This window comes from Thunnus thynnus, chromosome 20 (genome assembly GCF_963924715.1).
Source record: "Thunnus thynnus chromosome 20, fThuThy2.1, whole genome shotgun sequence".
Taxonomy (NCBI): domain Eukaryota; kingdom Metazoa; phylum Chordata; class Actinopteri; order Scombriformes; family Scombridae; genus Thunnus; species Thunnus thynnus.
Genome location: NC_089536.1, coordinates 10589706 through 10608387, shown reverse-complemented (window position 1 = coordinate 10608387; position 18682 = coordinate 10589706). Strand labels below are relative to the sequence as shown.

At 41.8% G+C, this 18682-nt stretch overlaps 1 protein-coding gene across 1 annotated transcript in view; it reads right to left on the bottom strand.

Moving 5' to 3' along the window:
• Window positions 1-18682, bottom strand: part of adam12 (ADAM metallopeptidase domain 12) — a 77413-nt gene that overhangs the window by 1815 nt on the left and 56916 nt on the right. The window contains exons 12-22 of the mRNA XM_067577389.1: window positions 11816-11993; window positions 9446-9535; window positions 9085-9280; window positions 8884-8992; window positions 7637-7835; window positions 6359-6436; window positions 4930-5038; window positions 4465-4600; window positions 4110-4224; window positions 2663-2923; window positions 47-228 (exon numbers count right to left, since the gene is read on the bottom strand). Coding sequence (XP_067433490.1) covers window positions 47-228; window positions 2663-2923; window positions 4110-4224; window positions 4465-4600; window positions 4930-5038; window positions 6359-6436; window positions 7637-7835; window positions 8884-8992; window positions 9085-9280; window positions 9446-9535; window positions 11816-11993 — 1653 coding nt within the window. The remainder of the gene's footprint in view (window positions 1-46; window positions 229-2662; window positions 2924-4109; window positions 4225-4464; window positions 4601-4929; window positions 5039-6358; window positions 6437-7636; window positions 7836-8883; window positions 8993-9084; window positions 9281-9445; window positions 9536-11815; window positions 11994-18682) is intronic.

Sequence of the window (18682 nt, the reverse complement as noted above, 5' to 3'; positions counted from 1 at the left end):
GAATTGAATTTGTTTTAGAATTAATCTGGTGAATGCTAGAGCTCACCTATCCGGGTGTCGGACAGGGCGCGCAGGTCTGGGTACACCAGGTATTGGTGCAGGGCCACAAACAACAGACGACCCTTGGATTACAGTGTGGCCTCGCACTACAGAGGGACTTCGCCCCAGACGAGAGCTCCTTGGATCAGCAGGAAGGGGCTTCTGAGGAGGACTGGGCTTCTCCAACTCCTGACAAAGAACAGATACATCAAAATAATAACTAAGAATCTCCACCAGGTGGCACTCACACGCAGACAATTACAGCCTATACATGCTGGTTGTGTCCTCGTCTTTTCAGGCATCCCCCATGCAACTTGCAATGAGACGAGCTGTCATGTGGTTTTAATCTTCTCTCGAAGACTGAGGTCATGATAAAGGCCTGCTACCTACTCCCCATCTGGTCTCCATTCACTTCCTCCTTGTCTCCTTGGTTGTAGAGAAGCCCCCTCAAACATCACAGAGAGGAAGGGGCCAAAAAGCCGAACCTCAGACTTTACCCATGGAATTGGGTCTGACAATTCAAAACATCACCCCTTTGTCAAAGTCGATGCACTAATCTAATGTTTTCATTGAAAACTAGAATTCTTTATACTGTCAGTGAAGTCTTTATTGCAGGATATGTCTCCCATTTGCATCCATAAGGTCAAGTATCAGCACTGCAACTACTCCATCATGTTGACAGCCAATACTGTCAAGCAATGTGGTCAGCTCGAGCTCCATCCGAAAACATCAGAACAGTTGTATAGTACACTACTAAAGTGAAATGCATAAAAATGAAAAAAGAGCATGTCAAATAAGGTGATTAATAGGCAAAAAGTTTACTGTAGCGTCAGCTTAGAATAAATTGAACCCAAATCTCACAAGTCTGTCTAAAAACCTGCTGGCTCCATCAGGTTAAGCTTACCATAGGACAATGCTTCCATGCCCCCAGCAGAGAGCTTTCACTGTAGGGAGGGGAAAAAAAGCTTTGTCAACGTCTCGGAGCTGCCAAGCAGCTGCTAAAGATACTGGCGGTGATGTCTGCTGCCAACAGGAATCACATTCAGTTTCACACTTTGACTTTAAATAGGAGCAGCTGAGAGGGAAGATGTACTTCCTCACGTCAAAACACCGCCAAGAGCGGCTGCATTTCACCTGTTGTGCGTGTGTGTGAAACCTAGAAGGTCTGTGAAACTGAATCAAGCTGTTTTTTAAATGGCTCTGCAAATTAAAGCAAATAAGATACTTTTTTTTTTGCAACATATTTTCCATTCATGCTCTATTTTGCTTTACGCTCCTTAGTGTTGTTGTCTTCCATTTTTTGTTTGGTTTGGCTAAGCTGTCCACAAACTGCACATAACAAGTAGCGATTTAGCTAAATCTGGCATATTTACATCACAGTGAAGAATAAATAGTGTAAAAATGCTGATATACATATCACACGCTGTCATCACGTTTATTAGCTCCAAGACAAGTGTTGTATTTTAAAGCCAGACCCCTTCTGTGACCCCTCCATTAATCTGGACAAGACTAGAATGTCATTATCTACTGTACGTAACACACCTCTAATTAGCCCGATACTTGTGTAGCATCGATTTGACCTCAGCCCCCCTGTGGTGTCATTTTCATCCCTAAAGGCTGGACTGTGATATAAATGAACTCAAAGATAGTTTCAGGCTTGAAGTGATTGCTGACCTTCAGTTTGTAATGCAAAGTGTCTTTGTGTGTGTTGCGCATATTTGATTCGGCTATTTTGTCCCTTGTATTTATGTGTTTGTTTGCATGTATGGCTGCCACTAATGATAATTTTCATTATAAAAAGGCTTAAAAATAGTACAATAAAAAAACATCAAAATTTTTTCCAGAGGCCAAGGTGATGTCTTCAAATTGCTTATTTAGTACGACCAACAATCCAAAAAAAATTATATTTAGTTAACAATGGAGCGAGCAAATGCTTTCAGTTTCTGCCTTAAAAAATGAATCAATTCTTTTAAACTAATCGACTCTTTCGCTCATTATCTCTAGCCTGCCTCTCTCTGTCTTTTTCTCTTTTCCCCATTTCTCACTCTCTTTGGGTCTCTTTTTTCTCTCCCTTGCCCACAGGTTACAAGTCATACCGGATTAAAGGCAAATAAGAGTCTTTGAGAATCACTGAGTGAGAGGGATTTAACCCCAGGAACCTCTGGCTCTCTCTTCCCCCAACTTTGACAGCCTGCAATGCCATAACTAAACTCCACGGAATAGTAGTGGCAGCGAGTTTACCACCCTGTGATATTTGGACATACTTGCTCACTCTAGCTGCTGTTTCATCTCTCCTCCTCTTCGAAGCTGGCTCCATTTTCATTATTTATGTGGTGGTTTGTATTGTAGAATTGAAGTCTCGCTTGGATGACGCTAGCTCCCGGGTTAACTTCGTAATTTTATGAGACTGTGCATAACTGTCAACATGCATATACTTTTATAGGACACAAAAGAACCATGAAAACGGTTAACATCACAACACGAGTCTGAAGGTGCAATGACAACATCATTTTCCTGGTTAGGTATTAGAGAGTAAAAGCTCCCCAGGCCCAGTGGAGAAATTACAGTGAGGAACATCATCAAATAAAATGTTTCCAAGTGAGGGAACAGAGAACTCACTCACCATGACCATCCTGCAGGAATTATGGCGTGACGCACTGCGAAACGAAGCGCCCCTGGGTGCAACGTGGATGTGAGGTGGAGGGGCTCGGTGAGGAGGAGGCACCGGGGGTCTCGGTTGCCCAGGGCCAGAGGAGAGGGACAGGGTGAGAGACAGAGGGACAGGGTGGCTGAGGTGAACTGGAGGGCACTGGGGCAGTCTGCGCAGGCTGTGGGAGGGGTAGGGGGCCGGTGGGAGCACCGCCTCTGGCCCCCGGTTAGGAGGCTGTAGAGAGATGAAAGACAGAGCCTGAAGAGTCAGTCAGAAGAGAAACCGTCTGCTTCCTATCAGAAACAGTCATGTTAACCTCCTCCTCCTCCTCCACCAATCTTCCTGATGCTGTCAAAGATGTATAAATCAAACGCTCCCACTGACCTGGTCACTATTCCCCAAGACCTCTTCAAGTAACCTATCAAAGAGAGGGGCCAATCTTTGCCACAAGCCCCCGTTGTGCCTCATTCAAAGGTGGACACAGCTAAAGAGCCCACACACACACACACACACACACACACCACTGAGACAAATCAGACCTAGAAAAGGGCCAAAATATGAGTCTGTCTGGTATTTAGACCTGGCCAGATGTGCACAGCTCAAACACACACACAATGTAACACACACACAAAGGCACGCACGTATGCGCTCATGCGGCGGTTTAACACAGCTCCCAACAACTGGAAAATGACCTCACCTGCACTGTGCTTACATCAAACAGCCTTACATCCTTTCTCTTCTTACCACTGAGACCCAATGAAAACCACATGCTACTAACTGGAAACACCACTCTCATGGTAATGCACAACAGCTTGCCTCATTGGTGTGCCACCCTGCAGCACAAATGTCAATTCTGACACAGCTTCTCCTATTTCAGCACTCCTAACTCAATCGATCACGGGTCACTTCCCATTATAAAGCATGTCAAGGCAGTAATGGGGTAGTTAAGGCACACAGATATGTGGGCACACAAGTCATTAGAGTAAAACTCCTGCTCTGTCTTGCAATTATCACTAACAGGATGACTTTATATCTCCAGTAAGCAATCCCATCGACATTCTTCGTGTGAGAAATGCTCAGACAAATAAATTTCTCTTTTAACAGGCAGCTGTTAATGACAAGAAATGTATTCAAGTGTGGTGAACACATTGTTCACCACAGACTCTATTATCAGAACCTCCTCTGCATGTCCACATAGAGAGGGATGATTTAATTGGATTTGAATGAGCTGCCATTTGTGTGAAAACAACACGTCAATCCCGCTGAGAATGATTTGTGGTATCGCAGCAGCTGCAGCATTCTAGGAAGAATATTACAGCACGGATCAACTACTGGTGATTGGATACTGTACAAAAGTCTTGTCTATCTGCAAAACACTTCTATCTGTATGTTTGTAATGGTCCCTGAAAGATATAGTGACCTTGAAGATGGTGGCGCTGTGTGGTAGAGGTGGAGCCGGCCGAGATGGAGATGCTGTGCTCACTGACTGAGGCTGGTTAGGAGTGGATGGTCCGCTGATTGCAGCGCTTACTGATCTGGAATACAAAGAAGAAATTATATACCTCTAATTATAGACTTTATCATATTAATCAAACATCAGTTACAAAGGTAATATATTTCAAATTATACATCGAAACAAATCATACACAGTAATTGGCTTCACAGTGTGACCAATCGCAAAAATAGTCCCACAGAGCATCTGTTTGATGATTTTTCACAAACACTGCTGCATTTAAAACCAAGCATTTTATGATTTGATTATTATGAAAAAGCACCTGAGCTTCTCAATTGGATTCTTTTTACTCGTCAACAGCAGGCCCAGTAGAGTTTTTCTCTTGATGCAGATGATCAAACCAGCTCCCAGGACAGTGAGGAGAGCCACCAGGATGCCAACTGTCAGGCTCCCACTGTCTGCTCAGAAACACACATGGAGATGATAATAAGTCTCCTCTAGCACTGAACCCGACATAGCCCCAGCCTGCATCTGTCAACATTTCTGCACACTTGTCATTCAGTTTTTACTGCTTTGTTGTCTAAAATTCTCTACAAACTTCCTGGACTTCTGAGGATTCTTTAAAGCTTTTAACACCAGCATTTCCTACCATAAAAACTATGGTTTTCTGCAGTTTGCACCAGTGGTATATTACTGTTGAAATGCTCAATCATTCCATGCCTGAGACCTATAACACAGAATGACCTAAACTACAATAAATCAACCATTTGATGTACTGTTGAGTTACCTGATAACCTGATGGGGCCACTGTCCACACTCCCTCCAAAACCTGCCTTGTCACAGAACGGAGGAGCCCAGTGAGCCTCGCAATGACAGTTCTTGTTATTGTTGCATACCTGCAGTATATTAAAAGGACAATTAACTGTTAGATGATCCTGAAATGCAGTCATCAGCATGCCATTTTCATGCTATGTTTGAGCATTTGCCTAACATGCCACCTCTTTATGCAGCAGAGTTTATGACATTGGATTCACTTGAGTGACAACACCAGGGAGGAAACTTGATTATTCCCATTCTTGATTAATAATCAAATAATTAATCTAAAAAAAATAGCACAAAATGTCACAATCACAATTCCAAGGAACAGTCTGTGACCTAAAGATGTTCAGTTCACAATGATATTAAACAGAGAAAAGAAGCAAACTACAAGCCGCCACTGCTAAGGTCCATATGGCAAAGATGTCTGGTATAAAAACCAGAGCAGACTCTTTGCCTTATACCACATTGTTATAATCTCTCTCTCTCTCTCTCTCTCTCTCTCTCTCTCTCTCTCTCTCTCTCTCTTTCTCTCTCTCTCTCTCTCTCTCTCTCTCTCTTTCTCTCTCTCTCTCTCTCTCTCTCGTCTTCCTGCCATGCAGAGTAGAGGAATGAGGATTCCCCAGCAGGATAATATGGAGCAGGTGAGGGCCTCTTTCCAAGGCAACATCTTGATCTAATCTGTGCATGCAGGAGTACCCTCTCTCCTCGAGGAGCAACATCTTTTTATTTTTGCGAGTCAAAGAGTCTTTATAGATACGTCTTAATTGAAGCTAGACAAACAATATGACCGTATAATGACTGGAGATGTTTCACTTTAAGAGGTAGTAAAAACAGTTTCCTCTCTCTGTAGTCTAGATGAAGCAACAACTTTACCAGCTGAAGCCAAAGCTTCAGGGATCTACTAGTGAATTTCAACGTAATACCCCAAAGCCACATATTTCATCTCAAACGGGACCACCCATGGACGTTTGATGGGTGGCATTTAAGAAAAATCTAATATCCATGCACCCCGGCTCAAAGTCAAACTGTGTGTCACTGCTCCCTGGTTTTGGCAAAGTAAAGTCTGGACTTCAGATTTCAGCACAGTTTTTGGGACAAGGACGACCGCCTGAAAATATGATGAATGGCACTAAAAGCTGAACATAAATGAAGCCATTACATCTAATTGACTGAACCTTTCAGCATCCAGAATGATTGATTGCAAGGCATTGTAATGGCTCCCCTACCCGCTGTATGGTGAGCATTTTGAGCATATTACAGCCAAATTGAGCTTCCGCGAGAGGGAGGAATAGAATTTTAAGTAAACAGCTGAACTGGGTGGGCATTGTTTTAGAGATAGACACCTATCACATTGGTACTTCACAACACTGAAATAGGTTGAAAGCTGCTGTACTCACCCCTCGACCGCTGCACTTGGCTGAGCAATCGTGCACACCGAAAACACTGACGTTCTGACACTGACGATTCAGACACATCTGAAGCAGACAAAGACATTAAAAATTGACAGTGTGAGCTCAAAGAGCATTTCAGTAATATCTGAACCCTTTAATCTTTTAAGGGAAAAGACCAACAGATCCAGCTTGTTATTTCTTTTAATTTGCCACTGACAAACCACTTCAGCTATAAAACAGCATAGCATGAAATATAATTATGTTAACACTGGAATTTTTCAAGAATATATTAAGGATGTTTTTTTGAAAGTTACATGGTGTGGAATTTGGGCTCTTTAGAAGCACCCCACCCAAAAATATCCAAACTGGATGCGAAGATGAGCTTGGCAGCAGTGGGCATGGAGAGAGTAAAGCCAGAACCCTTGACAGATGAGGGTCTGAGGCTGGATCCTCCTTAAGGGTGGAGGTTTATGGAGAAGTAAATTAAGTGTAAATGGAGTAACTGTATCATTGAAGAGATCGATGGCTAATATGATGACCACTGGAAGATGCCAAATAGACTGAACAATGGTGAGTCAGTTGAGTGTCTGGTCTGACGAACGTCTAATGTGCCTTTCTCAGGCTCACCAAGACTGAAGTGACAAGAAGACACACCCTGAACAACCTCTTAGTCATTGCTTTTCACTCCACATCACTTTTTCCACTTCTTTTTCCCAGATTTTGGGCAATATTTTTATATTGCATTTTCACACAGTCTTACAGATGGATTAATTCAGATGTTTATTCAAATTCTTTAGTAAAAGTCGTAATACAACAGAAGTCAGTTGTAAATAAAGGTTCTGCATTCAGAATTGTACTAAAAGTAAAGAGGTACTTTAAGTAATAAATGGAATATATGTCAAGGTATAGGTACTATTACTGGTGGCTTAATGTGTAAGAAGCATTTTAATGCTGTGGTTGGTGGTATTCTTAATCAGTTTCCTGTATATACTGAGAAGTATATACAGGATTTTACATATAAATAGCCAGTAAGTATATCTGTCAGATAACTGTAGTGGAGTAAAAAGGACAATATCTCCCTGGAATATATCGTAGAGTAGAAATACAAAGTCACGTAAAGTGGAAATACTTTGGAAATGTACCGCTACCTCAAAACTGTACTTAAATATGAAATAATGTAAATAGTTATTTTGCACCACTACTAATGAGTTCGCTGCGTTGATTTGTGTGTTGCATTTCTATCTATACTGGCTGTATTTAACCATCACAGGCCCCAGATCTCACCATGTCATTTCCACACTTGGTCCCTGTCAGGACCAGGCCGGGGTCGGGCATGTCATCACCCAAGTAGACATGTGTACCGCGGCACAGTATCCTTCCCCCTTCCTGCAGGGGGATGTTTGTTTCTATGGAAACAGCATTGGTGCCAATTACTGGGCGGTTAGCTCCTCCTTGACACTGGATTTTGCCACATTTAGCGTCTCTGAAAACAGAACAAACAACAGGGAGAGTAAAAATGTGATAATTGAATAACATGTCACTCTTTTCCCAAATGTGTATATATGCAATTATTCTTCCTCTCACTCTCGCTCTCCAATTAGAGAAGCTGCAGAACACGCAGCTTGTTTGTGCTGTTTTCAGACCTCATCCTGAGAGATTTTGTAACTTACTGCATTAGACCAAACGACTATGAAACCTTCAGTTAGGACTGCAAATAAAAGATTATTTCCATTGTTTAACGTGTCAATTATTTCATTTATTAATAGTTTAGTCTATAAAATGTCATGAAATTGTGAAAAAATATTTTTTTGACCAACAGTCAAAAAAATATGCAATTTACAATGATATGAAACAGAGAAATGCAGCAAAATCTCACATTTGAAAAGGTGGAACCAAAGAGTGTTTCATCTTCTTCTGATTTAAAAGAATATTTGATGATCAAAAATATTGTTGATTAATTTTAGGGCTGCAACTAGGGCTTCAATTTAATTGATCGAATAATCTTGATTATTTGATCGATTCATTGTTTGGTCTATAAAATGTCCGAAAATGGTGAAAAATATTGATCACCGTTTCCCAAAGCCCAGGATGCAACCTAAAATGTACTGGGGCTGCAACTAAGGATTATTTTCATTATCGATTAATCTTCAGATAATTCTCTTGATTAATCGATTAGTGTCTTGTTTTTCCGAGCAGCGGTCTATAATCCCAAAATACTAAATTTAATATAATGTAAGACAAGGAAAAGCAGTCAATTTTCATCAAATCAGGCATTTTGCTTGAAAAATGACTTAATTAATCGATTATCAGAATAGTTGCTGCTTAATTTTCTGTCAATTGACTAATCAATGAATCCACTGATCATTGCAGCTCTAATTAATTTTCTGACCATCAGTTAATTGATTAATAAACTGATTGTGTCAGCCAATCAACATCCGTTCCAGTTCCTAGCTTTGAAAGCTGTCATTTAAGACAATAAGACCATACAATTAAATGCATTCATTGGTTTCTATGGGAACAGAAGGTCTTACCGTGCTTCACATTTGGCAAAGGAGCCTTTAGAGTCCTTGCCACAGTTGCCATAGGGGTCTCCTGCCGAGTTGACCCTTTCAAAGCAGATGCCCGGGGCTGGCTTGGCTCCTACAACACACAATGAAACACATTGAAAAGCTGGCGACCATTATTGAGCCTTTTGCAGGCAGCGGGAACCAGCAAAGGAGCTTTCCACATACCTTGGCCCCACAGTGTGATACACTGCTGCTCGTGAGTTTGGCAGATGCCGTTATAACAGTAGCCGTCCACGTTGTGGCAGGCGTGGCCGTCATGCAGGTAGACATTGGAGGGGCAGTGAGGACTTGTACCAGTGCAGAACTCGGGTAGATCACAAGAGTTACTGGATTCACGGCATGGAGTGCCTGCTGGCTTCAGCTATACTCAAATACAGCAAGCAACAGATATAAAGACAAAGACATAATGAAGCGTAGACAAATGTGTGGTTAGCCAACAAGAGCTCTGGAAAGAGATATACCAAATGTTCTTAATGTGTTAAATTTTGAGACTGGAGTTAATCTGTCACGATGTCCTGTATCATACCTGACAGTCCTGGCAGCATTGTCCGTGGGCACAGACAGCATCCCCCTTCAGAGTGCAGGTAGTAGCATTGCAGCAGGGATTCATACACTCCTTCAGATGGAAACAAATAGAAAAAAAGGCAACCAGAGAAAGGGAATGTACAGTGAGTGAAGGGGAACAAAAGTAAAGAAAAATGAACTCTGCACAAAGAGATCGTATTTCACCTCAGAGAAAATGCTCAGACTTTGTTATCGGGGGGGTGCAGCCCTAGCAAGGCTGTGTTTCATACCAACTAAACTAAAAACCTGGCAGAACAGAGGAAATAGCAGTTTCTAGTTCTCTAAAAACAATTATGTTTCCATCTAGGAGACCCTACAAGCTCATTCAGATGTCCGGAACCATGAGCTGGAAGGTGGAGAGAATAGCAAATTGAGGAGGGGAAAAGAGAAAGGACACACTGTAAAAATAAACTCTGGAACAACAAACAAAGTGTTCTCTAGACTAGAGTAATCTGTATCAAACAAAACAAAACAAAAAAAAAATCTGCCAATGGGGTAAGCAAATACCAAGAAATATATGAAAACAAGACCCCAATTTTTCTTCTTCTTGACATGAGGGTGAGGAGCATCAGAAGGTTGTAATACACACAATGATTCATACTGTATGGGCAGGAAGGAATAATCAGTGCAGTGACTAATGCAGCCAGGAATTGAACCCATCTTGAAATGAAGCTCACTGAACTAATTTCAAGAATTTCCTTTAAACAAGTGTCATTTTTCTTGATACTAATGTAGCACTCAAATTCAACTTACTTTAGCCATAGTTTTTGATAGTTTGTGAAGCCTTAAACCAACTCTAACTAAGTTAAAAGAAAGGATATTCACAGTGTTGCGTAGATTTAAAATTAGTCTGATTCCTTAACTAAGCAAAGCTGAAAACAACAGAAAACATCCTAAAATAAAATATGAACTTCTTGGACTGCACTTTTGATGTGCACAGAGAGACAGGCAGTATCTCATCTCAACATACCATCCTTGTAATATTTCCCCACTCACCATGGAGGCCCATCTGTTTCATGTTAGCCTTTATCATGAGCCATGCACTGCACCAATCAGCAACTCTGTGCCTTCTGATGGTGATGGAAGGAAGCATTTACAAAGCTCAGCGGATAGGATGTACGCATGTGTGTCTGTCTGTGCTTGTGCATGTATGATCTCACACAGAGGCAGGCTGACTAGAACCTCGAGGTTTAGCTCTCTCCCACTTGCCATTAAGCCAGAGTCTGAACATACTGTACAACCGAGTGCAGTAAGAGTCGGGAGGAAGTAGATGGATGGAGCTGGCAGGGGACACAGCTGACATGATGGGCCTTCCAGAACTTCTTTCAGCCTGAAGACCATTAAGGGCCTTTCCCATGGTCCCCGGGGCCAAAGGAGGCGGAGGAGTCGTGCTGAAAAGAAGTAGCCTGTGATTGTGAGGAATAGGACCCAGGCTTTTTAATGAGGCTTTTTAATGGTGGAGAGAGGTGCTGTTTGAGCACTCTGATCTGGCTTGGGTTGGCATGACGCTGCTCAGCTCTGTGGAGAGCTTTATTATCGCTGCTGGCTCAGGCCTGCAGGGCTTACAGTATGTCAGTTCTTTGTTTTGAAGGACAAGGCCACTTTTCAGTCTGACCCTGGTTGAGGCCTGAATATGTCAACTAGCACACAAAAAAAGACTAACTGGGTATGAAAGTGTAAACAAAAGACAACGTTCTCTCATGTAGGCTATTATATAATTCAAAATATCCTTCCAAATCGTAATAGATGTCTCCCTCATATTTCATAATGCTGTTCTTGTCAGCACCGCCTCTGCTGATTGTCGGATCATGATTAACTGGTTTATCATCCTGCAGTTGAAGCAGTTAGCAACGTGTGTCACCATTACATATGTGCATGCCGATGCGGATCCATTTAAATAATTTACAAGTTGACAGGGTGAAGCTGTCAGCGATGTTTCCTCTCAGCGAATTGTATCACGATCAGACAAGCATCCTCCCAAACACCTCTTCAGTGCACTGAATAAATAAATTCACACACATATCTCTAAGCTCATTTTCTGAAGACTGTGTTTGCATTACGAGAGCTTTCGAAACCGAACAGTTTGCGTTCACTTTGGGAAATGTTGGTTTGTGCCATGTTTCTGTCAGGAAAGCTACAGAAACTCTCACTAGCACTTATGTATATTTCATTTATCAAATGCAGGCAACATAATTTCCAATTATTTATGGTTAGCAGTTCGGAAAGACATTTCAATTTTGGCAGAAAGGGCATAGCACAAGAATGTTGAAGAATTGTAGGAGGTCTGGAGATAAAAAAACGCTTTGTTTACCATGACCTTTAGCACTCTCACCTCCAGTTCTCCACAGTCACACTCCTCTCCCTCCTCCACATAGCCGTTGCCACATTTCTGCCCACCATAGAGCACTTTGACCTCAGGCATGTTGAACAGACACATCCCCACACCTTTTTCAAAGCTGGCAGTCAGATCCTTCTTGCTGCAGCTGCTAAACACTGTGGGAAACGGATACCTGCGAGTGAAAGAAATATTTTGTGAGTGACACAAACAGAGAGAGAGTAGGGAGACAATTGAGATCCTTCACAAGGGCCCTCTTCAGTCTGATGTAATCAGGGCTAATTGCTGCTAATCACAAAATCAATTAACCACTAGAGCTCAGCAACCTTTCCAAAGCTCTATCAGCATGCAAAGAGCTCAGAGCCCCGGTGACTTCTCCCTCCATGGAGAGAGTGGGAGATCTGATAAGATATATTTTATGAGACAGGGGATCATAAAAACTCAAACCAAAAAGTACTTCCTTTGCAAGACTTGCAACACCCATAAATTTGGGAGAAACAGGGAATGGTGTGTTTTTAATATTGTTTTTGGAGCGGACAGAAGGGGTGGTCTGCTCCATGGGGAAAGCACACAGCCCACGGCTCTGTCTGCCAAAAGCTTTGTTACAGACCTCATGCAGTTTTATTGAGCTTTTCTGTGATAATATAGTGCCTTAGATGACAGCGTATGTGTGAAATGTGCATGAATACGTGCTGATTGTATCTTGTGCTCTCTGTGGCTCTTGATAAAGAAGTGTCTTATGAGGTTTTTAATACCTCCACCCACACAATAAATTCAGCACAACAAGGCCAAAATGGGTGACTCGACATAATATTCACACTTGTCTTTGTGTATAAAGATGTGCATGAAACAAGAAATGGATCCAGGTCAACTTAGATGTCCAAATGTTTCTCTCAAGAGGCTCTTGACTTTCTGAAACGCACATTGTGAAGTGTACCACCTCAAATGTACCTTTACACCTCTACTACCTCTGCCACCCACTCTCCTGTTTGGGCCTGTAGACGGTTGATTTTCTTTCCTTTGCATGAGCCAGTTAGACTTTTCCTGTCACAGCAGTGAGAGTGCTAACTCTGATGAAGTGAGGATAATAAACAGACCAAGTATGCACCCAGCAACAGCAGCCACAACCCACCCAACAGCTGGATGTCAGGAGATGCAGACGCAGTCAGACTGCATGCCCAGTTGGCTCGAAAACCTTTGCCGACATTAATTTTAATGATTTGTTGATGATTTGAAAATGTGTCCGTTTTACATTAACTTAAAATTCAGAACAGCGAGAAAAGTCCAAATAAGCAAACTGTCTACAGAGTTGATCAAATACATTCCATATATCCAGTGTATAATGCATTTTCCAAAATGGCAGCAAGGGAAATTGGTTGGTTAGCTTGTGAAGTGTTTCTGGTCAGGAGAGTGACAGTGTTGAAAAGGCAGCAAACATGTCATGGCTGTAGCACAACTGGCAATATCTATAAATCTTTCAATAAGCATATTTTAAGCCTTAATAATGAAAAGAGAAGCTTGTGTGTATAGGGACCAATTAATATGGAACATGAGCTGATGTGGCATCAAGGGGTAACACAGTCTTATAATGGTCCTTGACAGTCCGATAAACGCTGCTCACAAAGGTGTTTATATGAGCAATACATGAGTTTAAATGAGATGGAGATGAAGACTGAGCCTTGAACTCAGATTCATTGGCTGTACTGAAATATAAACCGTAAAATAACCTCTTTTTCATTCCCGAGAAGGAGGCATTTCTATGTAGCTCAATGTCAACAACTCTTTCAAACTGTGTTTTTGTCTGATTGGGTTTCACATCTAATACGGCTCTAAATATGTCATGACACTGTGAATGTTTTGACATGACCTCATTCTCGACTTGCCTTTGATTTCCATCATGTGTGGAGGCGGCTTACTTCAGCTCCTGCTGTTGACCCCCCCTCCCCCAAACACACAGCCTGCTGCTCTCTAACGTCAATACTATCCGGAGGTTGTGTTAGGTGAAAGTGGGGGTACCTCGAAGCTGATCTCTAGATATTCTAAGTATTAAAGAAAAAGATCAGAGTGGATTTGTAATGAAATGTTGAAAGGAAAGAGAAACAAGGAAAGCTGTAATAACAGCCATAATTGCCCCCCCTCTTTTTCCACTCCTCCTCTCTGAGCTCCTCCAGGGATCCTGCTATGATGAACAGCTGTCAAGATTGCTGTTCAACAGGCAGGCTACTTCCTTAGCAACTGCTGTTGTTGATTTCCTCTTTGCCCCCAAAGTCTGGGCCAAAATTGCCAAGATGCAACCCCCCTTTTGCCGCATTCATTCAATTTCCATGAACTCAGCCCTGCTATTCAGTTTCCAGCCCATGCAATGCATGACAAACACTCACATCCCTGGGTTTTTTTATTTTTTTCTGTAACCCTGAGATACATGAGCAGCTCAGGATCCAGCTGTTCTTTATGAGAGGCAATACAGAAATAATTGGTCTACCCTGCAACAGTCGGGGGGTGGGAAGAGGAATAATGGTTGTGAAAAGGCAGACGCCCAGATGAATTACAGTGGATAGCATTTAGCAGCTGCAGTCCCCAGGGCTAGTAAAGCAGTGCCAGGGCCAGTCACGGTGGGCACATTTGGGGCTCGTGGCAGACTAAGGACACTCTAGGCAATCCCTCATCACATGGAAGTCTGGGCCAGCACCTCAAAAGAAAAGACCCAGTGACTCTGACCTTTGAGCTTTTTCTTGTCCCGTTCTGGCTTTACAAAGGATTAGCTGTGTTAAGCTCTACCTGGTCTCTAAGACCTCTTTTTGTTCTGTTCTGTACTGCTGCATTGTTTTCCACCTGGTTGTGCTCCAGTTCCATTACGGGATCAATTCTTCTCTGTTCTCTGTTCTTTTGTTCATTTCTAACCTACACTCGACACAGTGTTTGACAGTTGGCTCCTAAGCTCCAGAGGTACTGCAGTTGATGGTTGGTAGAGAGTACAAAGCAATCATTGCAACTAAGCTGCAGCAATGGCCAAACAAGGCTTTAATGGATCTGTAGGAGGTCTGTTGATAAGGAATCATTCCCAGATCTATTACAGGCCCCTAAAGCCCCACACTGTGATAACACTACAGAGTGGAAGGCTTTCAAACCCAGATGAATTGTGGCAGGTAACCCATATTTTTGTGGAGATGTAGAAAAGGAGTGATCAGTGTAGACAATAACAATGGATTAAGTGGAATCCCTGAAAGTTCATGAACTAAACTGAACACTTTCCTATTAGCTCTGTTGCTTTTCCTCTGTCTCTACTATTCCGTTGACAGAAATTCTTTTTTTTTTCGAGTTTTATAGTTCCTGCATTTCTTGATGTCACTCAAGTACAATTACAGTAAGTGGATAATTAACAAAATTAAACGCATTAGGAGTGTAGCACATGCACATCCAAAACCAAAAAGATCAAAAGGTTGCTCTATTAGGTTAGTTTTATTGGGAGCTCTCAGTGCATTTTGCCTTCAGTGGCGAACAAAATTACACATTTCTTGTTAAAATGTTGCATGGCCCTGGAAGATTGTGTCTTAGATCACTCTAACGGCAAACTATCACATTAAAATACATAGAACCCTTTAACCCAAATTAGCTGGCCAGGGCTCTCTCCTCCTCCTCTGTCTGTCCCTGTGGTTCAGATCACAGAGGAGAACCGGGAAACCCATCCAGCACATCCTGCACAGCCGGTTTATGTCACTCTGACAAATATTTCAAACTTGCTGAAGTAATTCAAAACCACAGTCGCTTCACTACACATTTAATAACAATTTTACGGCTTCCTTTGTGCATGTAGAGCCTGAGCTCTGGGCGATGACATTAGGTGATATGATCTGTTGTGGCCTTTGGTGCCTGGCAGTCTGGCCTACGTTGTAGATACTGAAGAGCATTTTCACATTGATTTCCCAATGGACCCAATTAAAAAAAGGCATACTGGAGAGTTCCTGTTCTTCAGCCGGGCACAGGTCACATTTCCATGGCTTGTCTTGGACTTTGACTCACTTTCTGTGATTCCTGATTATTTTATGACAGGGGAGATACATCAATCTCGGTCTGACAGTAATCCCAAGCTCCAGTCATCATCTTACTCAGAGTCTGACCCATGAGTGAATGAAACCTGCTGAATAAGACATTCTGGAGTCTGGCTGTCAATCACCATCTTAGCTTTCATGAGTGATTTAGATGGCCAGTGACTGTATTTATTTGCATTTAATTAATATGAACATATAGTCCATATGATATACATATCATATATCATAGAACTGATAACAAAAGTATGACTTTATAACTAATTAAACTATTTTGCATTACAAAGTAAGTAATCTTGAAACCTGCTTCATAACATGATTTTGGAAAATAATTTTGAGAGTTTTCACAATGGCAGTTTATCCAAATCCCGGAGCTGTTTTTACATAAAAAAATGTGGTATTATGAAATGTTTTTTCTGACACTCTTGAAACTGAGAAACTGTTCCCAAGTTCAGTTTTAGCTGAATTGTGGATCAATCAGAGTACAATTTTTACCCTGACAGGAAGACAATTCATGTGCACGCCATGAGGAAGAATTGTGCTTTTTTTTTTTTTTTACTTCACTTTGAAACTAGAACTAGTGGTTGGGCTCACATGCCTCTACCCGGCTCATAATATGCACCAATGGTAGTAGACAGCCACACTTTGTTGATGAAAGAACTATGCAAGCGGACCGGGCAAAAATAGCAAATAAAGTTTTAAAGCTGACCATCAAACCAAAAAACAGTACAATGAAAATGAAGAGAAGGTAACCAAGCACAGAACCTGTTTCAGTCTCAGGGAGAGATGGATTTTTCATGTTTGTGCACATGCATGTGTTCCTGTGTCCATTGAGTAGCCACCAGCAGTTCAGTCGCTCTGTCTGTGTGTTTTAAGGAGATATAATCTCAAAGGATGAGAGACACCAGGCTGTTCTCATTTAGAGTTAATGGAGGGATAGAGAGCTGGATGGAGAGGGGGACGCGACAATTGGCCGTGACCAGTGTGAGCAGGAAACAAGCGGTGCTCTGTGCAGATGTGAGGCTGGCACCGGGACAGCTTGCAGTTTTACCGCCCCCCCGCTACCAACCCCAAACCCTTCACCCCGCATAATAATGATGAACTGGATTTCATTATCTCCTCTGCTCTGTTCCTGGCCCCGCAGCAAAGCCAGGAGAGCATGATGGGCATCTGTCTATACATATCAGAAGAAATTTCTGTACTCTATTTGATTAAAACGAACAAAACATGAATCAAACAACAGAAACAAAACGACAGGACTCCTCACTGACTGAGAGTGGGTGAGTTTTGCCAGTACTTTCACTTATTGAATGCAGGGTGCTGGCAATCAGTGGGGCTTTTGTACCAACTCATTCAAGTCCTGGTCCTGTGAAGAGGCTTTCTGTATAATCACATTGCGCTTTGAAAAGAGCTGTTGCTTGCCTAGAAAAACATGGCAGTCAATGCTATAAACAAATAACTATGTAAATATGTAGCTGCCGGGTGATGAACAACATTCAGGTGATTGCAACAGAGCTAATGTGTGTGGCCACATGGCATTTTAAAGCATGGAACTGCAAGGGGCTTGAGCTAGACCCATGGGAGATGCAGCACTGCCTCAGGCTGAGTATATGGTGCTGACCTGGAATTAACTGAGGAAGTAGACTGTGGTAAGATAGAGTTCCTAAACATCCTTATTTAAATACATTGCTTCCCTAATCCTGGATTAAACAACAGAGTAGCAATATGGAGCAATAAGGAGGTGTAGAGGGGATTATATTGAAACCAAGGACTAGATCATTACTTTCTTTTGTCAGCTGGAATGAAAAAAAAACAGTCTCTGAGGAGAGCAGAACAAAAAAAGAAAATATTCATGTCTTATTTTATCTCTCACTAGTCTATGTTTGGTACAAGCATTTTTTCATATTTAGAAAGGTTCGTCTCTGCTCCGTAGGAACGACTTCAGAGTTAGATATTTTAAGGGACAGGTGATAAGTTCTTGCTACATAAAAACTGTATAGTAGTTTTCAGAGGTAGTTAACTATTTATTTGAAGCTGCAGAGAGATTTCCCTACATTAAAGTTGCATATATGTCAAAGAATAGCATCACTCTAACTGGCTGTGAATGTGGAGGAAAAGGAGAGAGTCAGAAAGAAACGGTGTACAAGAAAGATGGGGAGACAAAACTATTTTATTTCTACTTCACCAGAGTTTCTTGGTTTTTTTTTCAATTTTGCTCATTGTGTTGCCATTTTTGGACAAGTCCTTGACCAGGGATACCCTCAGTCAGGGCTAAATATAAATCTACATCTTACTGCTGTGTTGTTTTATGAGTCTATAATCAAGAATAGCATTACCTTGTTTTTCATGGGTCTGATCCAAACTAAATACGGAGGGATGTTTCCAGCATAAACACCACTCTGGGGCTCCCACAGACCACTAGACCTTGGTTAGAAATGATACCCAGTGTTTCCACCCAGAACATCCCTGTCCCACCACTCGGTCTACTAGACAATTTTAGGCATAGTGAGCAATTTACTTCATCCCTGTCTTGATTACTTATTAGTATTAGTAGTCCTTATTATGCAATAAGGTGTACAGACTTAGTTTTTGTTATTATGATACATTCAAGTTTGACAAACATGCAATTACATACTCACACACTCAGGCTACAGCGAGTTTTTGGTCCCACATGTGTAATGCTTTCTGCAAAAAGCCCTTTTGTTAAGTCTTTTAGAGAGCAACTACATTTGGGATATAAGGGAATAAGTAAAACTGTACTGCTTTGGCCGTGCACTGTGACTGAACCATTGGCTTTCCATTCAGAATGAGTCATATT